The sequence below is a fragment of the Camelus dromedarius genome, chromosome 16 (assembly GCF_036321535.1).
Source record: "Camelus dromedarius isolate mCamDro1 chromosome 16, mCamDro1.pat, whole genome shotgun sequence".
Taxonomy (NCBI): Eukaryota; Metazoa; Chordata; class Mammalia; order Artiodactyla; family Camelidae; genus Camelus; species Camelus dromedarius.
Window position 1 is genome coordinate 21300680 of NC_087451.1, and position 27642 is coordinate 21328321.

The 27642-nt window shown below is 52.2% G+C and overlaps 1 protein-coding gene across 1 annotated transcript; it reads right to left on the reverse strand.

Annotated features, from left to right (window-relative positions):
* Positions 1-7628: 7628 nt before the first annotated feature.
* On the reverse strand, positions 7629-26995 carry LOC105095877 (myosin-3). Its single transcript, XM_031467623.2, has 39 exons — positions 26784-26995; positions 24955-25098; positions 24390-24546; positions 23904-23931; positions 23470-23578; positions 22824-22916; positions 22261-22324; positions 22080-22178; positions 21225-21328; positions 21009-21147; positions 20462-20580; positions 20227-20376; positions 19395-19565; positions 18962-19268; positions 18774-18844; positions 18072-18159; positions 17870-17987; positions 17398-17521; positions 17173-17309; positions 16834-17089; positions 16389-16631; positions 16127-16303; positions 15880-16025; positions 15712-15802; positions 14935-15324; positions 14722-14848; positions 13564-13682; positions 13209-13405; positions 12645-12828; positions 11802-11967; positions 11394-11518; positions 10478-10786; positions 10158-10361; positions 9951-10076; positions 8974-9144; positions 8775-8879; positions 8519-8614; positions 8278-8415; positions 7629-7770 (listed from the first exon to the last, which is right to left on the reverse strand). The coding sequence occupies exons 1-39, from the start codon at positions 26985-26987 to the stop codon at positions 7744-7746; spliced, it is 5823 nt and encodes a 1940-aa protein (XP_031323483.1). The 5' UTR covers positions 26988-26995; the 3' UTR covers positions 7629-7743.
* Positions 26996-27642: the final 647 nt, after the last annotated feature.

The window sequence follows — 27642 nt, forward strand, 5'->3', positions numbered from 1 at the left end:
TTCCTATTCTTAGTTCTCATGCTAGTTCTGCCAGTGACTAAATTCTGTGTTTGTGTTTGAAATACCAGGTATGGGGGTAAGAACTGTGATGCAAAGATAAGGAAGACAGCAGTAAGTCACAACAACTCCGACTTCGGGAGACTAGAGGGAATGAAAACCCGCCCCTGGAAGTGTGTGCAGATCTCGGGCCCTGACCGCCGGTGGGTGCAGAGGACAGGTGGGCCCGAGATGTGCTCGGACTTTGACACATGGAGGTGGCGGGCAGGAGGAGCAGAGGAGGGCCGCGTTTGTGGGCGAGCGGGGTGTATGTGGGTGTCAGTCTCTGGCGAGTGCACTCAGCTGATAGGCAGCTGGACTGTTGATGGAGTCTGGGAGGAGCAGTGACAGATTCGAGTTGTGTTTCACGTAGGAGGACTCAGGAGGGCGAAGCCGTATGAAGTCATTTGAATGGACTTGGCTGTGACTTTGGTTGCCTTGAACCCTATACTCTTGCCCGGATGGCTTGTGACCTCAGGTCCCACGTCTTCACACCTTCAGCCTTTAAAATCAAAGAGGGGTTCCAGTGAAAACATGAAAGGCAGGAAGAGACCTGTCAAAGTTGCCTCTTCCTTTTGCTATAATGATTAATATTCAAACTGTCTTTCTATCTCAGGAACTCAGGGTAATTTAAGACATGGAACTGCTGTTAATATTTCCTTATGGAGAGGGTTCAACCACAGAAAAGCCCGTGTTCCTCTTCCATCCTGTATTTCAGACAACGAAACAGAGGCAGCAGGTTGCTCAGGATGACAAGGCAGGACAGGACGTAGAGGAGGGAGGGTGGACGGGAGATGGGCAGGAACGCAGGTCGAGGGGGTTAACTGTGTCAGGAATTCAAACCCCGGCTTCTGTCTCTATTGGTCACTCACTGCACCGCACCTAAGACCCTCCTGTGGTCTGGAGTTACTGTGGGACTGAAGGCAAAACTTACACAGGAAAAAGCTTGTGTCCTTTTAATCCACTTTCCAAAAGGGACCATCACGTCTTCGCTGCCTCGTGGGATGTGGGGAATGGTCTGGAGAGCGTAGTTTAGAACAGCGCCTGGATGGTGTCCAGCAGCCACAGGCAGTTTGTCCTGATGGGCGGGCCTCGTCCCCGCATCACCACGGCCTGGCGTGGGCCCTGGGATGGGCATGAGAAGGGGCTGGCCGCCCTGCTGCCCTGCCCTGACTCCGCTCAGCGGCACTTCTCATGGAGCGGGTGCGGGTTATGGGGAGAAGACCCAGAGCGGGGTGTGCGCCCCAACCCCGCTTCGCAGGAACCTGCAGGTCCCCCAAGCAGGCCCGAGGGTGGAGGTAAAGCAGGCCCAGATGGCCCCAGGCTGGCAGGCCCCTAGGAGATGGAGGAGGAGATGGTAGGTTTATGGCTGAGGACCGTTCTGTGAAAGGCTGGCTTTGGTCCCTGGGCATGAGGCCAGGATGACCCCAAAATAAACACTCACGTAAATGCCTTGTTCTTCACCTCACAACACCTGTTGCCAAGGGGACCAAGACCCCAGGCCCAAAACAGGCGCAGCTGCCTCAGACGCCAGCCTGCCCTCCGCTGAGGCTGAGCCGTATTTGGAAATGTGTGTCCCTCTGCCCGCCTGTCCGCCCTCCCCACTCTGCCTGGGGACCTCAAGGCAGGAGTTCTCACTCCCTTTTCCTGGTCTGGCTTCCTTGGGGACTTCTGTTCGCTGTTTCCTGTATCTGGGCACGTAGTAGGCAGTCGGTAGATGATAGGCGAATGAATCAATGTAAAGAAACACAAACCCGAGACTTGTAGCAGCAAAGCGTCGGGCAGGTGAAGGCTCCGGCACCGGGCGCAGGTCTTCCCACGGCAGGGGAGCCTGCCTGGCTCTTTGGGCTCATGAGCCAGTGTGATTTGCAAACAGCCGTGCCCCCACTTGAAGCCAAGAAATTCAAGTTCATGGCTAGGATCGCTCACAGATTTGTAAAGAACAGCTTCTGGGCCATTATCGGGTCTTTAGTAGTGATCCGCAGAGGCAGAAAGTCAGAAGAACCTGTCTTCCCCAAGGACACACAGATTCCACCCCTCCTTCCCTTCCTGCTGGGAATTCAGTTCAGCACATGCATTGAGCACCTGCTGTGTACAGAGCACTCTGATCACTGCGAAAGGGATTGACTTTCTCTTGGTCTCTAACTATAGAAGCAAGTCACCCTGCCACCTTCCTCAGTTTCCCATTACCTCTGTGTTTTGTTTGCCATCATCATTATTTGAGTACTTATATTTCCTTGACTGTCCTTGAGGTTCAAGGTTCTGTCTCATTTATTTTTGTATGTTTGGGTCGCTGGGTAACCCTCTGTCGATAACAATGGTCCATTTTCTTTGTCTAAGATGCCCCTTCTCTCCTCAAGCTGGTGTCAGGGTTCTTGATGAAGGTGGCCTAAGGGTGCCTGTAACCTGCTGCCCTGGACCTCCTCGGGTTCTTCAGGGCCACCTCTCTGTTGATAAAGCATGGAGAAGGCCCCCAAATGCCCAGGCTTCGGGGTTCTTGCTCATCACTGCTGGAAAGCCTGAAACATCTTGGCTAAAAATAATCAGTACTATCCCGGGCCCCAGCTGCCGCCCAGGGGCAGGAGAGCCTCGGGAATATCTCGCATGTCTCAGGGTAACCGGATCGCCGCTCCGCCTCAGCAGGCAGCCCCAGGACCTCTCACCGCAGCTGTTTTCAGCTTTGGTTGAGACTAGTAGGAGGGGTGGAAAAGACCTCTGTGCTCTGGGCGGTTTCTCAGCCGACATTCCTAGGCACACTTTGCTTTATTAAAGCCTCAGCTGTCACGGGGACCCGGTGCGGGGACAGGAGAGCTGCCCTCCCCCGCAGGAGGCTGCGCACTGCACAGTGCCCCCTCGCCCCCTGTGAGGACACGGTGCGCTTAAGAAGGGAGCCATCTGCTAATCATAAATCAAGATCTCATCTGTTCCAAATAAAGAAGGAATCGGCCATCCCGGCTGATGGTTCCTTTAGAGATGGCATACTTTTTAAAATCCTGTGTTGAGAATGCATTTCTTCTGTAATTAAAACATTATAAAAGGTAATAAAAAAAAGATGTCTACTGCTAGGAAATTTGAGGCTTAGTAGAGTTTTCTAGATCGTATGAAAATTACAGGGGGAAAATTAAATTCTTTGCCCAAAACCAGGAAAAAATAATAAAAGAGAAAAGTGAGGCTATTTAGAAAGAGAAAAAGTAACTTGAAATGGCCCTTAATCTGGAGGTAGTGGGGTTCCACCCAATGAAGTTAGCCAAAAGGGGGGACCTTCACCCTTTTTTTGCCATCCTGTTTTGGGGCTCATGTGCAAAAGAACCAGGAGATAGTGAAAATGAGCTAAAGGTGACCTCAGTTGCTACCAAATGGTCAAATGGCCTGTGTGAGGGGAGACTCTCTGCAGACAGGGTGGCCTGAGTGGGTGGGCAAGAGAAAGGTTATACAGGAATGCTTGGACGAAGGTGACAGGAAGAGGAAACATGGACGCTTTGGGCTTGTCCACCCTGTTCTGACAGACCTCGGGTGTGTCTCGTGCCTGCTTCCCAGCTGCTGGGGTAGGTGGCGCGTTGTAGCGCAGAGGAGTCTGGGATCTGGAGAGAATCCCGGTTCTGCCATCTTGACCTTGAGCAGGTGACTCTGTTTCGGTTTCTTCTTCATCTGCAGTGCAAGGGCAAGAGGCCCGTCCTGTCAGCAGGTGACATGAGGCGGTGCGCGCCGAGCGCCCAGGGAGAGGCTCAGCGAGCAGTGCCTCATGCCCTCGTCCTTCTCTGCTCCCGCCCGCGGGGCACGGCGGGGCCTTGTGGGGAATGAGATCTGTGATTGCATTTTTCTCTCTGCAGTAACAGGGCCTATGTTTCCTATAGTCGTGGGCATCCTTTGCTTCACGGAATAAATGGAACAACTTTGCTTTATGGCAAAGTTGCCCGTAATATTAACTCACAAGAATAATTTTTCCATTTTATCCTTCACTAAATCAGAGCCTAATAGAGATAGCTATGGATCGCTTCCAGACCCATCTCCTCACTGCCTCCTTTTGTGTGAAATATTGCACTTTGCCAATATGAGGACACGTCAGGTCCCACACTTCAGAGGTTTTCCAGTTTGTGGCTCAGTTCTGCATAAAATGCATCAGGAACCTCTTGTCAGTTCTTTTTCTGAAATTCTATAAAATAACTTTAAAGATGGCCCTGCCTGCCTACTTTCTTTTTTCATTCTCTCTTCCTTTCTTATCTCTAAGTATTCTTCTGCATATTTTTGAAAGATATGGACTATTTTAGAAAACATAATCACAACATTACATTATACCTTGAAAATGAACAGTAATCCTATAACATCATCAAATATCCAGTCAATATTCAAATTTTACCAAATGGAGCATACGTGTGTGTGTGCCCTAACACGTCCAGGCTCTGCACTGGGTAGGTAGGTCTGTCTCTTTTCATCTCTAGCTCCCCCTTCCACTTTTTGAATGTATTTTCTTTCTTTTAATATAGCGTGTTCGAGACACAGAATATCAAGGTGAGTGAAACCATGTAAATTACATGTCTATTTTCAAAAACTCGCTCCATGAGAATTTTTCTGCACAAACTGCGTGTATTTCAAAACTGGCTCAAGGAATCAGCTGAGAAATCAGATTAATTGTTACTATGTGAAAATTTGCCCTTTGCTTTGGATGAAAGTACGGCAATCCACATGCTCACATCTCAGACCTGAATGTGTGTCCAATCCATGATGCATGTAGCGTGTTTGGAACACGGAATGTCACAGTGTGTGAAAGTATGTAAATTACATGTCAGTTCCAACGTGTCGGTTTCTGGTGTACAGCACAAAGTCCCGGTTGTGTGTATATGTACATATATTCATTTTCATATTTTTTCCATTAAAGGATATTACAAGATACTGAACATAGTTCTCTGTGCTATACAGCAGAAACTTATCAAAAATCTATTTTTATATATAGTGGCTAACGTTTGTAAACCTCAAACTCCCAAATTTATCCCTTCCCACCCCCTTTCCCCAGTAACCGTAAGATTGTTTACTATGTCTGCAAGTCTGTTTTTGTTTTGTAGATGAGTTCATAGTGTCCTTTTTTTCTTTTTTAGATTCCACACATAAGTAATATCATATGGTATTTTTCTTTCTCTTTCTGGCTTACTTCACTTAGAATGACGACCTTCAGGTCCACCCATGTTGCTGCAAATGGCATTGTTTTATTCTTTTTTATGGCTGAGTAGTAGTCCATTGTATAAATGTACCACAACTTCTTTATCCAGTCATCTGTTGATGGACATTTAGGTTTCCATGTCTTGGCTATGTCTATAGTGCTGCTATGAACATTAGGGTGCGTGTATCTTTTCAAATCAGAGTTCCCTCCGGATATATACCTAGACATGGGATTGCTGGATCATATGGTAAATCTATTTTTCGTCTTTTGAGGAACCTCCATACTGTTTTCCATAATGGCTGCACCAAACTACATTCCCACCAGCAGTGTAGAAGGGTTCCCTTTTCTCCACAGCCTCTCCAGCATTTATTGTTCATGGACTTTTGAATGATGGCCATTCTGACTAGTGTGAGGTGATACCTCATTGTAGTTCTGATTTGCATTTCTCTGCTAATTAGTGATACTGAGCATTTTTTCATGTGCCTATTGGCCATTTGTATGTCTTCATTGGAGAATTGCTTGTTTAGGTCTTCTGCCCATTTTTGGATTGGGTTGTTTGTTTCTTTGTTATTAAATGATATGAGCTGTTTATATATTCCAGAAATTAAGCCTTTATCAGTCACATCATTTGCAAATATTTTCTCCCATTCCATAGGTGGTTGTTTTGTTTTGCTTATGGTTTCCTTTTCTGTGCAAAAGCTTATAAATTTAATTAGGTCTCATTTATTTATTTTTGCTCTTATTTTTATTGCCTGGGTAGACTGCCCTAGGAGAACATTGCTGAGATTTATGTCAAAGAATGTTTTGCCTATGTTTTCTTCTAAGAGATTTATAGTATCTTATCTTACGTTTAAGTCTTTAAGCCACTTTGAGTTTATTTTTGTGTATGGTGTGAGGGAGTGTTCTAGCTTCATTGATTTACACGCTGCTGTCCAGTTATCCCAAAACCACTTCCTGAAGAGACTGTCTTTTCTCAATTGTATATTCTTGCCTCCTTTGTCGAAGATGAATTGACCATAGGTCTGTAGGTTTATTTCTGGGCTCTCTATTCTGTTCTGTTGATCCATAAATGTATTTTTCCTTGCAATTTATTTATTGAAGAAATGAAGTGTTTTGTTCACTTGAGCACAAATCCTGGAGTTTGTCAGTGGTCCCAGGGGTCTCTGGTTCTGCTTTTCCTGTAAGTCGGTGGCACAGCTGGAGTCTTGATAAGACCCGAGCTGGACTGTGGGGCGGGCGTTCCTCACAGGCAGCGACGTGCAAGCTTCTGTCAGGAGGCATCTCGTGTCCGGTTGTCTTATTCTGTGATACGAGCAGCTGTAATTCATCGGGGGTTCATCACTCATATAAAGACGGCGACGTTCCCGGCCTTCCATTCCTCACCTGCCAGTTCGAACACATCCATGAGGAGAAGCTGCGTTTGCTTGTCTGTCCCCCACTTGGACAGAAGGCAGTCTCGGGCCGTCCCTGTAAGTACTGAGGGGCCCTGAGCAGTGGCAGCCCTCCCGGCCCAGCCTGGGGCCGGGGCCTGGGCCGACGTGTCCTCACGGCTGTGACTGCCCCTCAGCCACAGCCACCGCCAGGCGGACAGGCCGCCTTGTGTCGCAGTGTTGCCATAAAGTCTTGAAAGCAAGTCAAGAGATGTGTTTGAGGTAAGATTGTCTGAAATCACTGGTAGGACAGCTCTGCCACCCGCAGTGGTCTTCTTCCTACAGAATGACAAACCCCAGGAGGCACTGAACTCCCCTGGGTCTTTAACTCCCATGAATGGAGCTGGGCCATCTCCTGCCGGTCTGCGGTCGGAAGAAGGAGGGAGCTTGACACCTACGACAATGAACAAGTGCCTCCAGCTCTGAAGACGCTGTTTCCAGTAGCAGCTCGGCCAGATAGTTAGTCTGCCTTCCTGACCTGTTTCTCTCTTTCAGCAAAGACAGGGTTACCCTGGATAAGGGGTGAGATTTTCTGTTGTGTGGCTTTGAAATAGTGCAGACTGAGCCAAGAAGTCAGTGGGGGATTCAGACCGAGCCCCTGGAGGGACCAGACGCTATTTCATTCGTTCGTGTATTGCTAGCAGTTAGTTTTAACGCTTGTGTGGAGCAGTGCCTGACCAACTTTTACTAGATTCTAGCGTAGTTCCCTGACAGGATGTGGGGGGACCCTGGCCTCGACTTACAGCCGTATCTCCTTGAGACGGGCTTTTCCTGAACCAAACCTTCGTGACAAGTTGGGAGACGACTCTTGGACAGACTCGCCTTCCTCCCTCTTCCCCCGCTAAAGCCTTGGTTAACCTAGGAATACATCTTATTTCTGACCTAATCTCAAATTTAAACCAAAAGCAACCTCTCCTTTTCCCCACATACACACACCAGTTGAATTTATCAAGGCAGCTGCTCACTGAGATTTCCACATTGGGTATAAATATCACCAAAAGAAAATGGAAACAAAGCAACGTTTATTGCATGTGAAAAGCAGTCACATGGAAATTAATAAGGGCCAGGAACAATGAAAACATACATTCGCATATTTCCTGTCCTGTTCCGGAAGCGGATGGCTCACTCTTCACTCTCGTGGACCACCATCTGGGGGAAGTGGGCATTCTTAGTTCTGTCAGGTGGCAGAGAGGCATTTCTGCCTGCTCCCTCCCCCAGTGAGCATCTGGGGCGGGCTTGCTTGCGTATCTCAGTGGGACAGGGGATGTTCTCTGGATTTCAGAACGCACAACTGCTCACGTGGAGCAGTCACCCCACCTGAGACGGGCCCTCAGAGAAGGAGCCCAGGTGTCTAGGAACCTACATGTGCAGTGACGGGGACTGGCCCGCAGAGGGCGCGCGAAAGCACCCCGCCGGTTCCTCTTGAGGACGGTGCTAGTGGTGCTTGTTTTATGGCAACTTACAGACCTGGGTTTAGCCCGGCTCTTAGCTCAGTGGCTTTATGCAAATGCTTTCCTTTCCTGAGCCGGAGACTGACCAGCTCTAAAGTCGAGGGTTCTCTAAGGTCCTTTCCAGCTCAAAAGTGTTTCCATCACCACGGGTTCCGCCCCTGGAGCCGCATCCGCGGCTCCCTACCCAGGGCTTCGGAACACCTACCCGGCTGGAGGTGAGGTCGCGGGTCTTGGCGCGAAGCTTATTGACTTGAGATTCTGCAATATCGGCCCGTTCTTCGGCCTCCTCCAGCTCATGCTGAGCTTTTCGGAACTTGGTGAGATGGGCATTGGCTTGTTCATCCTAAAAGCAAAGAGCCGGGCGGGTAAGAGCAGCGTGGCCTCTCCTAGAGCTAGTGGAGAGGAACAGACCAGGCGCCATGCTAGGATCATTCTGTCTGACTTACGGCCTCCTCAGCCTGCCTCTTGTAGGACTTGACCTTCACTTGAAGTTTGTCTACCAGGTCCTGTAACCTCAGCACATTCTTCCTGTCCTCTTCGCTCTGAAAGAGGCCATGGGAAGGTACTGAGACAGGAGGGGGCAGACGGGCACGAGGTCCCACCAGTCTTCTGGGGCTAAAGAGTTTCTTCCTGTTTCTTGGAGCGAGGACCCAGGGTGGTGTTTGCATTTGACAGAGAAAGTGCCGTGGGGTTTCCACTTACCTGGTAAGTTAACTCCTTGACCCGCCGCTCATATTTCCTCAGGCCCTTGACAGACTCTGCGTTCTTCTTCTGCTCTGCCTCAAGCTCGAACTCCAGCTCTCGGATCTGGGGAAAGGGTTAGGAAGTTAGCCTGGGGCTGGAGCATGGGTGGGAGAGGCGGGAGGGCTGTCCTCTTTGCTGGGGTCCATCCCGCAAGTACCCGCGTCTCCAGCTTCTGGATCTGCTTCTTCCCGCCCTTCAGGGCCAGCTGCTCAGCCTCGTCCAGGCGGTGCTGCAGGTCCTTCACCGTCTGCTCCAGGTTCTTCTTCATCCGCTCCAGGTGGGCGCTGGTGTCCTGCTCCTTCTTCAGCTCCTCGGCCATCATGGCCGCCTGAAAAACAAATCACACCAAGCTGTGGACAGAGGTCAAGTGCCTGGAGCTGCCCAAGTCTGGGTACCCAGAGGACCGGAGCCACGCTAAAGACAAAGGACAGTAGGCGGTGTGATGATTGGAATCTGTGAAGAGCTACACCCGGTATGTAAAATAAGAAATGAAACCAAGGGCTGATGGAAATGATTTCTTCCCTTTTTAGTTTAAAAAAAGTTTAGGCCTCCTAGGGACTGTCCCCCACCCCAAGGAAATTCCTCCTTTCATTATCACCAATATGTGTTTCCAGAGGAACCCGGGACCTGGAGGAGACTGGGTTGCTGCCTAGCGTCATGGGCGTGGGGTAGTGAGGTTAGAACCGGGCTGTGGGTAAACAGAGCCAATTAGTCACGGGGTCGTGTTCTCCATCAGGCAGCAGGCGGCGCTGTGGGAGCCAGGGCGCAGGGCCAAGGCCTCAGAGCAGGGAGGTCAGGGGCTGGTGGGAGGTGACACTTGGTGAGATCCTGACATCTGCGGGCCTTATCTGGAATCAGTCATCCATGGAAGGAAAGAAGAGCATTCCTCTCCGCGGGCGTAAGAATCTAATCTAATCCCTTCCGGTCTTTTTTATCCGTACTCCATCTGTCTCATGTCCACTGTTTAAGTGTGTGGGAGGGGACATGCTGAGGGGGAGTGGGGACAGACTTCACACCCCTTGTGCCCCGGGGAGGCCCCACCTGTCTAATGGGAACTTTCTCGAGGCGGTGGGGGGGGGGGCTTTGGTGAGATAACAGTTGGTGGCAGCCATACAGAGCAGCAGGGAGCCTCACGTCTGTGATGGCCTTCTTCGCTTTCTCTTCAGCGTTCCTTGCGTCCCTGCTGGCATCCTCAACCTCGCTCTGGAGCTGCGTGATGTCTGTCTCCAGCTTCTTCTTGGTGTGGATGAGGCTGGTGTTCTAGGGCAAGAGAAGGGGGGGTTATGCAGGCGTGTCTCAGGCTGGACTCTCCCCTCCCCTGCCCCATCCCCCTCCCCTCACCTGGGTGTGCAGCAGCTGGACGCGCTCACTGGCGTCCAGGAGCTCCTGTTCTGCGATTTTCCTGCTCCTCTCCGTCTGCTCCAGGGTGGCCCGCAGCTCCTCCACCTCCGCCTGCAGCAGGTTGGCTCTGCGCTCCACGATCGCCAGCTGCTCCTTCAGGTCCTCCTGGCCCCGGAGAGCGTCGTCCAGGTGTAGCTGGGTGTCCTGGCCAGAGAGTAAAGGCAACGTCTGGTTGAAGTGGAGCATCAGGACCATGAGCCCAGCCCACAGCTCTGCATCTCTGAGGGCAGGAGAGGCTTCCTAGCAGGGAGCGCTCACACCTTCAGCTGTCCCTGGACGCTCCTGAGGTGTCTGAGGGTCTCTGCGGCCTGGCGGTTGGTGTGGCTCAGCTGGATCTCAATTTCATTCAGGTCCCCCTCCATCTTCTTCTTGATCCTGACGGCCTCGTTCCGGCTCCGCACCTCGGCGTCCAGGGCACTCTGCATCGTCTCCACCGCTCTCTGGTAGTTCCTCTTCAGCTGCTCCACCTCCTCGTCTTTCTCCGCCATCTTCCTGTCGATTTCTGATTTCACTTGGGTCAGTTCAAGCTGGATTCGGAGGATCTTGGCCTCTTCATGCTCAAGGGCAGCCTTTGAAGATCAAAAAGAGAAGAGAAATGGTGCCAGTGATGGGACAGAGCCCCCTGTAGCACCCTCCAGGGTTGTAAGGCTTCAGTGGAACATTCATGACTCTAACTCTACAATATTCAAAACTATCTTCTAAAACGATTGTTTGTGTGGGAGGAAATTAGGAGTATTTGTTTTTAATGGAGGTCCTGGGGGTTGAACCTGGGACCTCGTGCACAGCATATGCTCTGCTACAGAGCTGTACCCTCCCCCACCAAACTCACTCACCTTTAGTGCAGAAATAATACCTGTTTTATTACCATTTTTATTATACTAACAACAATATTTATATCATCATACTTAAGGTACTTTAAAGATTTTTTTAAATTCATCTGAAATTTTTGTGAAATCTCATTTTTCAGACCTATCTTAATGTAATGATTTTCTCCAGTAGGTTCAAAATAATTCACAGGTATTATTTCATGCGATTTGATAGGAAAGGAGCCGGCATTAGGGCTGTGACTTTACGGAGGCAAGAATTAAGACACAGAGAGGGGCCCGCTGGCCTCCCAGGTGGGAGCTCCGCCATCCCCGTGTCTGTTCCCACCGCTGCCTCCCCACATCCGCTCACCTCTGCTTCCTCGAGAGCCAGCTGGATATCAGCCTTTTCCAGCTCAATCTGCTTTCTTGATTTCTCCAGTTCATGGATGGTTTTACCATTCTCAGCAATTTGTTCTGTGAGATCCGCTATCTCCTCTGCAAAGAAAGACGTTCCGATAGCATTTGAGTGCCTCTGCTCAGGTTTCCAGGTGGAGTGAGCACCAGCTAAGTGCTTGTAATGAGTTCATCACAGTTCTAAGGATGCGGTTTCTCAGAGATAAGGTACAGCACACAGAGACTCAGAAATAGCCCCTCAGCTGGCGACACTCCTGTGCGTGTGCACCAGCCACCAGCGCAGGGCTGCAAGCCCCACGTCGCGCCCACCACCGTCCCACGCTCTGGCAGCTGTGTGAAAAGAGGTTTCAGACAAACTGCTTACGCTCTAAATTCTTATTTTCTCGTTTCACAGTTTCAAGTTGATCTAAGGCTTCTTCGTAGGCATTTTTCAGTTTGAAGAGCTCGGTGCTCAAGGAGCGGGACTCCTTCAGCGATGCCTCCAGCTCCGCCTGGCTCTCCTCGCACTTCGTCTTCCATTCTGCCAGCACCTGGGGCGTGGGGTGGACGGCACCTCCGTTAATTAGCTCTTGTCCTCCAGGCTTCTAAGTATAACCGTGAAGGTAAACACAGAACTGGGGCCACCCTCGGCTGTGTCTCTTGTCTGGCTCCTTGTTCCTCACTGTTGACTAACCAAGATTTTGTCCCACAGATTTACTCCAGATTGGTAATTGGTCAGTAACAACTGCCATCACCCCAAAGCAGTGGGTCCTCTGAGAGGGAATTAGCCGGGCATAATTGCCCTTTTCCTAATGTGAGAATGGCCCTGTGCTTCTGAACACTTCATTAAAACTTCGGTTCAAATCAACCCTACCTGTCATACTAAAGAGGAGGCTCCCAGAAGGCCTCTCAGTGGGACCCGAGTCAGAGTCCCACATTGGCCACCCAGACAGACCAGCCATATGGGGAGCAAAAATGCTGGGGGCTGGACAACATGGCAGAAAGTGGTCTATCTCCACGGACAGTGCTGGGAAGGGCCCTCCCCCTGTCCCGCTCCCATTTCATTTACAGATGAGGAAACTACAGCCCAGTGGAGTTCAGGGACTTGCCCTAGGTCACACTGCTCCCGGGGCAGCGTCAGGGCTGGTACCCCTCTTCCTGCTTGCATGACTACCTACCGGGAACTCCCACATCACCGCATCCCACCTGCAGGGGGCTGACCCCCCACCTTGTCAAAGTTCCTCTGCTTCTTGTCCAGGGCGGCGGCCAGGGAGTTGGCTCTTTCTACATCAACCATCAGATCCTCCACCTCTGCCTGCAGCCTCTGCTTGGTCTTCTCCAAGGAAGCACATTTAGCATTCACCGCCTCAACCTGCTCCTCAGAATCTTGAAGGCGCTGAGCAAGTTTTTTCCTTAAAGAACGTGAAAGAAAAGCAAATGCTGTTTACGTTTCAGTCCTCTTGAACACTGGTGATTCCTGCTTGATGAACAGCAATCTATGTGATTCAAACACCCATTTGCTTTTCCAAGCCCAGGAGAACTTCCCATCTGCTAAAAATCAGTGATCGATAACCGCCTTATTTCTAACCAAGATCACAGTGGTTTGTCCTGATGAAATGTGCGGACACCCGGTCCCTCTAATGGCACCGCGCTGCATTAAAACACAGAAGAGATGGGGAAACATCTGGTAACAGAACAGATTTGTTCCCAAGCAGTTCTAAAGGCAGTGTGCCCTGTGTCATTTTATCAGTTAGGGGTTCCAGTTCTCCTAAAGACAAATCTAGTTGCGTACTTGGCCTCCTCCAGCTCCTCCGTGCGCTGGATGGCGTCCGTCTCGTATTTGGTCCTCCACTGGGCCACCTCCGTGTTGGCCTTGGACATCGCCCTCTGCAGCTCGGCCTTGGCTTCCTGCTCCTCCTCGTACTGTTCCCGCAGCAGGTCGCAGTCATGGCGGGAGGACTGCAGGGCGTGGGCCAGGGCGTTCTTGGCCTGCAGAAGCCAAGAAAGAGGACAGCACCCAGTGGACTTGTATTTTAGTGTCATGTGCGTGACACAATCCAGTGGCACCTACTGAACAAAGCTGCGCTTTGTTTCTGCATGTGTCACTTGAAAACTGGGTCAGAGGACCAGGCTGACAGGTGATCTACCTTGCTCTCTTCCTCCAACTGCCTCTTGAGCTCTTCTATCTGCTGCGTAAACACTTGCTTGCTTCTGGAAAGCTGCGACACTATGCTCTCCTTTTCTTCCAGTTGTCGACTCAGCTCACCTGTGTCCAGGAGGAAAATGATTTAATTTTACTCATTCGTCAAGTCACCAAGTTTCTATTGTGTGTGAGGCACTGTGCTGAGATCTAGGGAGAGTAAACTGTAAGGTGTGGTCCTTTCCTGGGGGTGAAGGGACATGTTCATGAAAAAGAAACTGAAACACACCCTGAGAAGACAGTGTTAGAAACTTCTAGAAGTGTGGAGTGACTCTGTCAGTAAACCTTGTTGAGAATAATTGTAAATTTAAACATTAACCCCCGAAAAGTCCCGTCAGCCCTTTCAGTGCCTGGTGTTTCCAGCTGTTTGTCGATTTGTCATTGGGGGAGTCCTGCATCCCTCGGCCGCGTTCCTTAGGACGTTCTATCTTTAGCGCCTTGAGGTTGGACTCCTGGGTGGCTATGGTATTAAGTATATATGGTATGTAAGTTCTGGCCTATATGCTTATGTAGAGGTAAGAGTGGGGAAGAAGGGTGGGGGAGAGGCCTTAGAACTCCAGAGGTGGATCCCAAGATCACGGTGCAAGTGGCAACTAAATGTCTTTCCGTCCTTGTCTTGGCTGGGCCGCTGGCAGCGCAGCGGTGCGGCCGTGCTGACGGGCTGGAGGACCGGTGCTGGGGAGCCAAAGCCCCGGGGTCGTCCCGTGTGTTTTTATCACGCGCCGAGGGCCTGTGCAAAGCGCCCATGCTTCTTCCTTGTCTAAAATGCTCCCCTGCAGACAAGTCTGAGTTGGGTGCAGCAAGAAGTAGAAAAGCCGTGGGACTGGGTTTCTAGCCCTGTTTCTGCCCCTTCCAGTCTTTCTGAGGCAAGGCTGTATGCACTTTGAAAGAGCACAAACCAGACGGCAGTGTGAGCCGTCCCTCCTCCTCTCTCGTTCTCCTGGTCTCGCAGTGCTTCTGAATGGCCCTGCCGTGGGTTACTCCAGCTGCCTCTCTTGAAAACATGCTTCCCTAGAAATCCTCCCCCAAACACCGCCTTCCCTGCTGACCGGCTGCCCTGTCCGCTGTCTGGGAGGTGCGGCCCTGCCCGCGGCCTGGCGCTCACCAGCCTCCGTCTGCAGACGAGACTTCTGCGTCGTCAGCTCGCTCATGCTCCTCTGAGTTTCCTCGTTCTTGCCCCTGGCCTCACTTAACTGATCCTCCAGAGTGCGGCATATTTTTTCCAGATTTGCCTGAAGGGTTGAGACGGGGGTGGGGATTAAGTCAGTACTTAGATGGGAAGGACCCCAGGGGATCTGGCGCCCTGCAGCCCCGGCACCTTGGATTTGGAGACGGTCTCCATGTTGCTGGCCAGGTCATCGATCTCCATCTTCATCTCACTCTTCTCCTTCTCCAGCTTCTGCTTGACCCTCTGCAGGTTGTCGATCTGCTCCCCCAGCTCGGCCACGCTGTCCGCGTGCTTCTTCCTCAGCGCGGCCGCCGTGGCCTCGTGCTGCAGGGTGGCCTCCTCCAGGTCCCGGCGCAGCTTCAGGAACTCGGCCTCCCGCTTCTTGTTGAGCTCGATCTGGGTGGAGGTGACGCCGCCCGCCTCCTCCAGTCGCTCGCTCAGCTCCTCCAGCTCCCGGGCGTAGTCGCTGCGCTGTTTCTCCGTCTTGGCGCGGGTCGCCCTCTCTGCCTCAATCTCTTCTTCCAGCTCCTCGATGCGAGCCTGTGAGGGCAGACGGGCCCCAGGGGACTCTTGACTTTGAATGTCGAGGACGGGCTAGTTTCCATTCCCATTAGACAAACCCACTCTTGGGCTTCTCCTGAAGAAATGCAGATGTTGCTAATTTCCTTTGATACAAATTTTTCCTCCCTCAACCTGGTCAGCACCTAAGATATCATCCATTCCAAGTACATGTTGGAAATACTTCAATTATATATTTTGTTTAAATTTATGGAAACATTGGTCACCACTACTGCATCAGCCTAGCAGAAAGACCAGTGATGCAGGCCGACCTGTGGTCCCGCCCGCCAGCTCTAACTCCTGTACGACAGACACAGCCGCCCACTGTGCGTGACCTCGTGTGAAAGAAGAACCCCAAGCGCCTCCTACCTGAAGCTCTTTGATTTTCTTCTGAAACTGGAGGCCCAGAGTCTGCTCATCTTCCACTTTGCTTTGCAGTTGACCGTACTCAAAATCCTTCCTGTGGAGGGAAACGCAGAACACGTGAGGGTGAAACGGCCGGGACCTCGCACTGAGCTCGGGGGCTGCGGGGCCTACTTCTTGAGCCTCTCATCCAGCTGCTGCTTGTCGTTCTCCAGATCCAGTATGGACTCCTGGGCAAGCTTCAGGTCTCCCTCCAGCTTCCTCTTGTTCCTTTCCAGGTCCACGCGGAGCTTCTTTTCTTGTTCCAGGGAGCTTTCCAGCTGCAAGAGGCACCATTTCCTTTTGAGAACAAATGCTTTGAACCAGAGGATTCCTCTTCCAGCCCCAGGTCCAGGATTCCTGATGAGCATTATTTACTTACATCGTCGACCTGCTGCTCCAGCTTGCTCTTGATTTTGCTCAGAGAACTGACTTTGTCTTCTTCAGCTTGGAGGTCATCCAGGGTCTGCTGGTGGGCCTCCTGGAGGGCCTTCTTCTCCCTGGTTAACTTTGCAATGGTTTCATCCAGCCCAGCAAGTTCCTCAGTAAGGTTTTTAACCTAAGAAGCAGCCACAGGCCATGATTAAGAAGAGATCAAGTTGCACTTGCAATGACCATGTCAAGCTGACCCTCGGAGAGCGTACCTTGTTCTCTGTGGCGTGTTTCTCCTTTTCAACCTTGGCCAGTGTCAGCTCAAGGTCATCTATGTCTTTCTTCAGTTCTGAGCATTCGTCCTCCAGCTTCCTCTTCTTGGCCGTCAGCTCAGCGTTGATCTCTTCCTCATCCTCAGCTCTCTCAGTTACCTCCTTGATCTTGGCCTCCAGCTGGAACTTGGCTTTGATCAACTGATCACATCTTTCCTCTGCATCCAACAAGTTTTCACTTTCCTTTAAAAAAAAAAAAAGAACCAAGATTTCCTTGAATGGTTTAAAGATAAGGTTTGTAACATTTCAATACTTTATCATATATGAAGTCCTTTATGAAGCACCCCAACTAAAAAGCAAAAATCCTACCAAAAATCCAGTTTTCTTAAACAATCAAATCTATAAGGAAAGTTAAAAAAAATAAAAAAGGTTCCTAAACACATACAGCTTGTACTTGGAGCTGCAGGTCATTCTTCTCTTGCACTAGGGTCACCAATTTTTCCTCCAGTTCCTTCCTTTTTGCCTCTGACTTGGCGAGTTCATCCTTGGTTTTCTGGAACTCTTCCTTCATGGTGGCCATCTCCTTCTCGGTCTCCGCACTCTTGAGGAGGGGCTTGATCTTGAAGAAGAGTTTCATCCAGGGCCAGTGCTTGACGTTCATGAATGAGCGAATGTTGTACTGGATGCAGAAGATGGACTCCCTGAAAACAAAGCATCAGTGATTTCTGGAGAGACTCCCCACTTCTCCCGAAGAGCTCGGGTTTGAGCACAGACCCCACGCCACCTTCTCTGCACCATCTTCTGGAACTCCACGCGCATGAGGAACCCTCTGCACACAGCTTGTGTCCGCGTGATCAGCTTGGCCAGGCGGTCATCCCGCATCTCCTCCAGGGTTCCCAGCAAGCCGGCCTTGAAGAACACCTGGAGGAAAGGAGGAGGATTCGGGTCGGTGTTCTGCAGAAGGCAGTCAGGGACTGTAGGCCAGCATCTGTCGGAGCTGATGCAGTACCTTGGTGTGTCCAAATTTGTACTGAGTGTGGTCAATGTCAATGGAGGCCAGCAGCTTTTCACACGCCTTCTTGCTGTCGATGAACTGCCCCTCAGGGATGGCACTGGCATTCAGCACTCGGTATCTGCCGTTGTCGACACAGAGACAAAGACAAACTTTGGAGGCCAACTGGTTCAGGCAAGAAGGCCACAGTCCAGAGAGGGAAGGAACGTTGCCCTTGGCCATACGGCTGGATAGTGGCCTGGAATCTAGGCCTACTCTTAGACAACATGGCAGAGAAAGACCTGGCCTATCAGCTAAGCCCCTGAGAAAATGGGGGGAAGGAAGCATGTCTCCCTTGGCCAAGTGGTAAGTCAATCATTTTACATGGAGGTCTGTAACTGTTCTGTTGAAACAGGTGTATTTCTCCCTCTCAAATTCCAGCATTTGCACATCTCATTAAGAAACATATGGAACACTTCTTACGACACACCTTTGTTTAAAGTCCCCGTAGAGGATCCTGTTTGGGAAGCCCTTCCTGCAGATGCGGATGCCCTCCAGCACTCCGTTGCAGCGCAGCTGGTGCAGGACGAGGCTGTGTTCCATGGCCCCTGAGAAGAGAAGCAAGAAACGTCAGCCTCACACGGAATTTCTTAAAACCTGTGCGCTGGCTACAGAGCCAGCCCATGCCTTACCCGGGGTTTTGGTTTCGTTGGGAATTATACAGCGCACAAAGTGAGGGTGAGTCGTTCTTAAATTTGACATCAGCTTGTTCAGGTTTTCCTAAGAGAAGATTAAATTTGACAGTAAGCCTATACTGTAGGCTTTTACAAACACAGAGACACACTGTGGTGAAAAATAAGAAATATATTTTAAATGCATCATGAATTCTAAGGAATAATGATATCATTTAACTCTTTCTGTTAATAGTCCTGTGGCTTGAGGTGTAGACAAATAACCGCTACAGCCGTCTTTTGCTTCACAGTGAGCCAGAAACGAACCAAGCACAAACTAACCAAGTACAGAGCGTGGTTTCTGCAACACGAAACAGCCCTCCTCCAGAAGTAACTGGAGAGAAGGATCAGGCTGCACCAGGAGCGTGAGATGCTGCTGCCTGTGACCTTCGGGCAAGTCAGAAGGTTTGCACGGAGGCCTCCCAGGCTGGCCAGCCAGTCAGGTGCAGTGTAAAGTGATCATTAAGCTGAATTCTGGCGCTCCATTTGTTAGACTTCATCCGTGTGCTGTCACTGCCGCCCGCCCCCTCTAAGTGACAGAAACCAGATGAAGACCACATCACTATTCTTGGCCAAGCCAAGTTTACATCTCTGCACTACTCATTTTGAGACGACTGATAATTGCAAGCCAATTACAAGCAAATAAATTTGTATTTTTCTTACCCTGAAAAGGGCAGAGACAGTTTGGAAGGAAGAACCCTTTTTCTTGGCAACTTTCTTCTTTCCACTGTCAGCTGAAAGAAAGAAAAGATGGTGTCTGCTGTTAGCAGACCTACTGAGATGTTTCAGTCCTGCGGACGGACTGAAGGGAGAATATGGATACGAGGCCCTCCCTCTGCGGAGTCTGTTACCGTCCGCCGTAGCGAAGGTGGCGTAGAGGTGCGCCAGGAGCCTGTTGGATGACTTCTGGTACAGCCCGACCACCGTCTCGTTCAGGGGGTCCTTGTTCTTCTCCAGCCAGCCCAAGACGCTGTAGTCCACGGTGCCCGCGTAGTGGATCAGGGAGAAGTGGGCCTCGGCCCGGCCCTTGACCACCTTGGGCTTCTGGAAGTTGCTGGACTTGCCCAGGTGCTGGTCATACAGCTTGTTCTTGAAGGAGGTGTCCGTGGCCTTGGGGAACATGCATTCCTCTTCCAGGATGGAGAAGATGCCCATTGGCTGAAAGCAGACCACAACACAGAGTTACAATTCTATTTAAGCATTTTTCTCTGTCTGTGTAATTAAACAAGATGCAGTGAATAATCGAGCTGTCACAGAGCTTGATTTCTGCAACATGAGACAGACCTTCTCGATGAGCTCGATGCAGGCAGCCAGGTCCATCCCGAAGTCGATGAACGTCCACTCGATGCCCTCCTTCTTGTACTCCTCCTGCTCCAGCACGAACATGTGGTGGTTGAAAAACTGTTGCAGTTTCTCGTTGGTGAAGTTGATGCATAGCTGCTCCAGGCTGTTATACTGACGCCAAAACACAATGTTCACATGAAAGTTAGGCTTCTTTTCAAGTCAAAGACCCATCAGCCTTCTCGAGCTAACATATTTATATGCGTTCGGATCCCATCTCCTCCGTGGAGTGTTCTCCGAACTTCCTGCTGGAAGGTGTCTCTCCCTCCTCTGAGTCCCAAGGCCCGAGCCCCTCCCGGGCACTGACCGCCGCTGCCCTGTGTGTAGCTCGTCCTCTGTGTGCCTTACGTCTCCTTTCCTCTACAAACTTGCAAGCGCATCTTTATATTCACCTGCACGTCTTATACCTGCTAGACGTCAAATGTATACTTTGATGAATGGCTATATGCTTCTAACCCAGAGCCAGTAGAGTATTTATGAAATATTGCAGGACTGGCTTATTATCAACTTCTTCTCTGTGTTTCTGGTCTCCCTACATCAGTAACTGCGGTTTTTTTTTCCTTTTATCTGTTTGATGATGTCTTTAAAATTCCGCTTGACACAAGCCTTCCCCCTTAATACAAACCCTCCCACATCCTCTTCTACATGATCCACCCTCCATCCAGTTTTTCTCCAAGATGTGATGCTGTGACATGTGGACTGCCTTGACATCTTGAAATGAAAACCAACCGCCTGTACAAAGCCACATGAAAACATGGATATAAGTAACTCAAACCTCAAAGATCTCAAAGCCTGCGATGTCCAGGACGCCAATGAAGTGCTGCCTTGGTAGCTTGGTGTCCAGCTGCTGGTTGATGCGTGTGACCATCCACAGGAACAGCTTCTCGTAGACGGATTTGGAGAGCGCGTTCACAGCATGGTGAACCTATTAGGGATGGGTCAGCCAGCGAGTCCCAGGCAGTGGACATCGGGTGCCCCTGTCCCTTTCCAGCCTCGTGGGAGTCACTTACCTGATCCACTGTCTGGCCTTTGGTAACATACTCATTCCCGACTTTCACTCTGGGGAAGCACAAAGCTTTCAGGAGGTCCGACGAGTTTAGGCCCATCAGATAGGCTGTCTTGTCAGCCACTGGCAGGAAAAGAAGGTTGAATACAAGAGAAAACCTCTGATGGCTGGCCAAGTGGAAGACCCACTCTGAAAGTCATCCAGGTGTTTCAGCGCTTGGCCAGCTCGTCTCCGTGCAATCTCCATTCTGTGTCTCTAAACTGCTTATCGGTGGCCGGTGGGAGCTAAGTCACTCAGGATAGGATAGATTTTATAAAAAGGCAGCATTGGGTTCCAGAAAATCCTGGTCACTTGTCTTTGTATCTGAAACAGGATCATTCTAGTGACTCAGCAAACGGGGCGGGAACTGAGCCTGTAGGCACCTTAGCCCTGGAGAGGTCGCCTCTCCAGGCAGAAGCAGGATTAATCACTGTCAGAAGAGGCACCTAGTGATCTCGGCTGAACGGCCCCCCCCAGCTCTGGCACCCGGCCCCGCCGCGGTGGGTTTGTACCTTCGGTGCCGTCCGGCTCTGCCTGCTCCTCCCGCTGCTTCTGCTTGAACTTCATGGTCCCGTAGTGCATCACGGCCCCCGTCAGCTTGTAGAGCCCAGACTTCTCCTCAGGGGTGAAGCCCAGGATGTCGATGGCGCTCTGGCATTGGAGGACGGCACGTCAGCTGGCTGCCAGCAGTGGGGGAGTCCCCCCACCTCCCTCCAGGTCCTACTCACATCCGTGGCCAACAGCTCCTCGGCATCGTCGATGCTGGCCACCAGGATCTCACCCTGGCTGATGAATGGGTAGTCATAAGGGTTGGTTGTGATCAGCAGCAGCTCTGCAATGATGAACAGTTAGAGGAGGTCACAAGGACGCAAAGAAAACATCTCCCTGGAGGCTCTGAGCTCCTGTATTCTGGGCTGAGACTTTGCTAAGTGCAGAATTAGAATCTCCTTTAAACAGCCCTCGTACTCAGGCTGTGGCTGTGGCTGAATATAAAGCCTGTCCATGCAACACAGGCTAAGAACCCCTGGGAGAATATTTAAATGCAGACAGCACGTAGCAATGTAGGCTGGCAAAGACTACTAGGGAAAGCTGGCCGAGTGTGAGCCAGGACAGAGCCCACGTTGAGGGAAGTGCTGGTCGTTTGGTAAACCACAGTCTTTTCTAAAACCTCTTGGAAGGCTGCAGGCCCGTTTCTGGGTGGGCCCAGAAGACCGTGTACACGGCCCGTTAGGTGTGGAGCAGCGGGCAGGGTGGACATCCACAAGCTCAGCCGGTTTTGCGTTGGCCTCAGTGTTTGGTGAAAGGTGGTTTCTGTGCCAGAACACAAGGGGGCGCTAGAGGACAACTAAACAGCTGTTCAGACCGGCTCCATAAACCAGCGCGCAGGCAGCGGTGGCTTAGTCTTTTACTGGCCATTGGCATCTGTTTTTCACATTGGCACGTCACCGTTAAAGCAGCCACATCCCGTCCCTAAAACAAACTTCCTCTGCTGGCCGTCGGGTCACCTCTGCATAGACACAACTACTCTCTGGTCATCGAAGGGCTGCAGTGCCCAAGACCTGCCCCTCTGGGGAGGTCCTCACCTATGAGCTCAGGCTTCTTGTTGGAAAGAATCTGGTAGAAGATGTGGTAGCTTCTCTCAGCCTTCAGCTGGAAGGTCACTCTCGATTTTTCCAGCAGATCTAGGGACACAAACACGGGACTGTTTTCCCAGTTGCTCCCCTGATGTCCTGAGACATCGTCCGATCCCAGGAACCTACTTACACGTTTCAATGTCTGCAGAGGCCAGCTTCCCGGTGGTACCAAAATGGATCCGGATGAACTTGCCCTGTGGGGGAAGGGAGGGGGTGTGCCCGGACTCCGCGTCGTCTTACCAGCCTCCTGGGTAGCGTGACTGGGGGCCTTGTTCTCCGGGAATTTGCGGTTAAGTATGTCGTCCTCTCTCCTTGCTCTTCCCGGTTTGCTGGGCCTCCTCCGTCCACCCCCTTGTTCTGCACTGCCTCCCCCCCACCCCTCCCCGTCCAGTCAACAAAGTTAACAGTGAGTCTGACCAAGATGCAAATCAAACCATCCCTCTTACAGGGTCCTTCAGTAGCTTCCTGAATGAAACCCACAGCTCTTCTCCTGGCCTCCACGCTCGCATGCTCCAGGCCCCTTCCCAGTAACCCTAGCACACGCCCTCGTTCCTGAGCTGTCTACGAAGGTATCGTTGTCCCAGCTGTCCTGTTGACTTGTTTCCTTTCTGCTGTCCACCCCCAGGCCCGCAGGCTCTCTCGCCTACTTGCAGGCCTCAGAGGAAATCCCAGCCTGACTGAACGCAGACTCACAAAGCGGGACGAGTTGTCGTTCCTCACGGTCTTGGCGTTCCCGAAGGCCTCCAGCAGCGGGTTGGCGCTGATGATCTGGTCCTCCAGAGTCCCCTGGCGCAAGGAGTCAAGGCAGGAAGAAGCCACACCATGACTGTGGGCTCCGTCCTCCTCACACCCTGGCGGCTCCAGCCCCGGGTGACGCCAGTCCCTCCCTCCCTGACTTTCCAACCTGAGGCTCAACCAGGTCACCAGCTCATCTCACTCAGACCACTCTGACCACTACTGTGTTTGCCTCTAGTGGGGTGTCTTGATTAAAACCCCTTTAACTCTTCCATTCCTTGATTCTCCAGTCATCTGTGTTCATTTCATACTGTTGTTATATATTCGTTTCAAAGGCAAGTAGACGCTACAGCTCTCTCAAATTGGTGTGTGTGAGCTGCTCCCAAACTGGCCTTTCTGAGTGGAGCCTGCAGGCTTACGTTCCAGGCAGTCACAGGATCTGGTCCTTTAGTAAGGTCAGCCACATACCGGCCGTCCTTCAAGATTTTAAATCCTGGCCTGCGCTCCCTTCCTTGAAGAGGTGGGATGCCGCCTCCCCACGCCCCCTCATTCTGAAGTTAAGACAGAGCTTAGCAGTGGAAGCAAAGCCTTCCTCTCTCCACACCTTCATTTTGGAGTCCTTCTTCTTGGCAAGGTCTCCAGTAGCTGCAATTGTTGCAAAGTACTGGATGACACGCTTTGTGTTCACCGTCTTCCCTGCCCCGGATTCTCCGCTGTTCGGGTTCAATGAAAGAGAAAAAGAAACAAGTCCTGTTAGTGTAAACGGGCCCCCTGAGATGTCACCTGAGCCACATCACACACACACCTACCAGACCAACGTGAGACCCCGCGGAGAGGCAGGGGCCCAGGGGAGACCGGCAAGCGGAGCTGGCCCGGACGGGGAGCTCCCTTTCCGAGGCCTCGCACGCCTCCTGCCCGCCCCGTCCACCTCCTCATCACAGTCTGCGTCGTTATCAGAACACAGCGAGGGGCAGCCCTCCATCCTGCGCTGGGGACAGAGCCACAGCTATAGAACCGCTCTGCGCCTTGGACACTTACGTGATCAGAATGGACTGGTTTTCACGATCTGCCAAAGGAAAACAAGAAAACAGCATTGCTGGCAGCGTAGAAAGAGCCCCCAGTCCTCCTCCACGTCTCGAGCAGTCAGAGTTTGCCGCGCAAGCCCCTTTCCCACTGCCATTCTGTTTAGTCCCACGTGGGAGCACGGAGAGACTGAGACAGGCTCAGAGGTTAAGGCCCCGCTTACAACCAGCCAGCGGCTTCCCAGCTATTAGAAGTGGGAAACAGTTGACCTCTGTTTTTGGTTCACAAAGATGTCAGTTTCATATGGTATAACCCACATTGTATTAAATCCAAACTCCTCACCAGGGCCTAAAAGGCCCTAAAACGTCTGGCCTCTTTTTCCTTCTTTAAGCACTTTTACCCTCTGTCCTTTGTGTGGCAGCTGCACATGGGAGCGGGAGGGGGAGGGGGCGGGCCCCTCCCGGAGCCCTGCCCTCCCAGGCTTCCTCCTTGGAAACCTACCTGTGAGCATGAACTGATAGGCGTTGTCAGAGATGGAGAAGATGTGGGGCGGGGCCTCCTGGCGCTTTTTGCCTCGGTAGGCCGCCACCACCTCGGGGTTGTACACTGGCAGCCACTTGTAGGGGTTGACGGTGACGCAGAACAGGCCCGAGTAGGTCTGTGGGAGAGTGAAAGACACATGTGTGCACGGGTGCGCAAAGCCCACGCCTTTTGTCATCTCACTCTTCTTTACAAGAAACTTGTAAAGGAGGCAGGATACAATTTCTCGTTACAGACGAGGGTGCAGCCGACCTTGCACAGCTGGTAAGTGACGAGGCCTGGACCCCACCTTTGCCCGGCTCGTCCCCCAACTCCAGCCTCCTCCTTCCAGCCCTCTGCCCCTGCCCCATTCATCTCTGCTGTCTCCTCTTCCATCACCCGCCCCCCTTTCTTCCTCTTCTTTTTCATCCCCCTCTTTTGTGGAGCAGCTTAGCCAGACACTCATCCTTCAAAAGCCCATGCCCCCCACAAGCGTGTCCACCCCCACCCCGGACGTCCCAGGAACCCCGCAGACGTGAGCACTCACGTAGATCATCCAGGAGGTGTACCGGTCCTTGAGGTTGTACAGCACGGCCGGCTCGTTCAGGTGCGTCAGCATGGCCATGTCCTCGATCCGGTCGAACTTGGGGGGGTTCATTGCGTACACGTCCTCTGGCTTCACCACCAGGGTCTGAAAGGGAAGGGGTGCAGTGCGCATCTAGGGTTCTCTGTGCGTCTTGCCTGCAGCCGTGGGTATCTGTGTCCTGTGCCCAGATGAGAGGGAGAACGCGTGGGAGGAAATGCCTGTTTGACAGCCCGGGAGACAGGGCTGGGGGGCGGCTTGCGTGGTGGTGGCAGGGTGTGATATTGTTTCCATCACTCAGGGCTTTTGTTTTTCCCTGTCTCCAGCGAGCCTGAAGCGAGGGGAGGATGACAGAAATGAGACGGGGGGGTCTCTGGGCAGATGCGGGGATGACGCAGGCATGGGAGCCAGCGGGACCCTCAGCCCAGCAGTGCCAGCCGGGCCGAAACCCAGCTCTGGCAGCTGATGGGTCTTTGCTGTCTACTCAGCGAGCACGGCGGGTCCACTGGTGTCCCTGGGGCAGGGACAGAGAAGGAGGCAGGTGGCTTGGATCTCTGGTCTGGCTCCCTGAAAGCAGCTCTGAGCTCCCAGCCCCTGAGCCCACATCTTGTCCTGTTCAGAACCACCCCCCTCAATGCTTGAGAGAGAGAACCCAGCCCCCTCCCCTTCTGGGGCTGGAGCGTCACAAGCCAGGAGAGGGAACCACGGGGCAGAGCAGGGGTCCTGGGCACTGGTGGGCACCTTCGTGCTCCCCTCTAGAGGAGGAGCCCCCACCCCAGCGCCCTCAGGCTCGCCGCACTGGAGGCCTGGGAGCCGGGCTTCTGTCCCTGTCTGGCCCTCACCACCTCCTCTCTGAGACCACTTGGAAGATGGTTGGTTTCCTGGTCCTGCCTCTGGGCAAGGTGGCGTGAAATGTGCCTTCAAGCAGGGGTTCACTTAAGCTACCATGCCCACCAGCCCTCCCCGTGAGGGTCCAGAGTATCTTAGATCATCTTCATTACGTCTGTTCTGTCTCCCCCAGGCTTTGTGAGCCTGCTCTCAGCTCCGTCATCTGAAATGTGCCACCTGCCACCCTCCGGAGCTCAGTGCCTGCAGTGCCGCAGGGCAATTTCCTTTCATGCCCAACCCAATGACACTACTTCCTTTATTTCTCTCTTGTGGATTCCACCCCCCCCCCTTTTTTTAAAACTTTTCTTAGAGCATTTCCAGATTCTCCTGGTCTAGATTCCAGAAAGTAGTGAAGTCCAGAAATCCTCTGAGCACTCCCACAGTAGCCTGGGCCAGAATGTCGTGGGCTACACTGCTTATCGCCTTTGTGAGATGGGAGGGCCGCTATTTCACACTGCGCTTGTGGGCGCTAGGGTCCCTCACCCGCTTTCCTTAACCTCCTCAGTCAGATAGCTATTGCTAGATCAGTTAGGAAAAACACAGGCCACCAAAGTAGGGTGTTCTAAAAGAGGTCCTCCTCCTGGGGCCTCCCAACCCCACACCCTTGGGATGCACAGAGCTGGCCTCCTCTGACCTAGAGTGACATGAACATTGACAAAGGCACCTGAATGTGAATTGCTTTGAGCAGCCACAGCCAGGTTCTTCTCCCACCCTGTAACCTGAGGCCAGTGTTCGCTCTGCTCTCTCCAAGGACACCTGGGAAGCTAAGGCAGTGACGGCAGGTGAGGCATTCCGGAGCCAGAGCCACATCCGGGAATGGCTGGGTGTGGGGCCGACATGCAGACTGGGCAACTGGGAGGAACAGACAGGGCGGCCAGCCTGCAGGGGGCGCAGACGAGGCTTACCCTGTTGTCTTCCGTTTCCACCGTGACCTTCCCATCCTGGGTACTCTTAATTTTCCCCTTGGCGTATTCTTCCTTTGAGTCGACCACGAAGCAGTAGGTTTTGGCATCAAAGGGCTGGTTCTGAGCCTCAATCCTCTCCTTTTCCGACTTCCGGAGGAAGGGAGCGGCTATGCCGAACACTTCCATTTCAGTGTCGCTGCTCATGGCGTCAGCTGGAAGGTGAGCCCTCCCGGTGAGCCCCGGAGGCGCCAGCCCGGTCCCCCAGGAGCCTCCCTAGGGGAGCCCCACCCACGGGGAATCAAACAGGCGCAGTTCCTGCGCAGGGGGCACGGAGCACGCGCAGCCCCAGCTCTCGCACTCGCCGGGGCTCGGCGCGGCGCGGGGACCCTAGAGTTGGGCGCAGCTCTTGGGACCTCACTTTCCTCTTCTGTAAACCCAGGTGCTGCCGAGGGCAGATTTAAAAATAAACACCATCACAAATAAACGCCATTTTTCAGACAGTGTGCTTGATAGTAACCAGCTAAGGAACTTTGGAACCATTTTGATTCAAGGCAGCTACCTCTCTGCACAAGGAAAGTGGCTCTGCTTCCTTCGGTTCTGTCCTAAGAACAGCAGTAGCATCTGACCTCTGTTTGGAAGGTCTCCCCAAGTGCTCCCTCCTCTCCTCCTCTCCAGCCTAGGTTGTCCTGCTCAACGCTCTACAGGACTTGTGCTCCAGGCACTGGACGTGGGAGGGACTGGTCCCCAGGAGACTTCCAAGCCAAGGGACCTGACCTGCTTTCTCACCTGAAAGTCACAGCCACAGCAGGACAGCGGACAACAGCAGCCGTGGGAAATCGGATCTGCAATAAAAATGCAA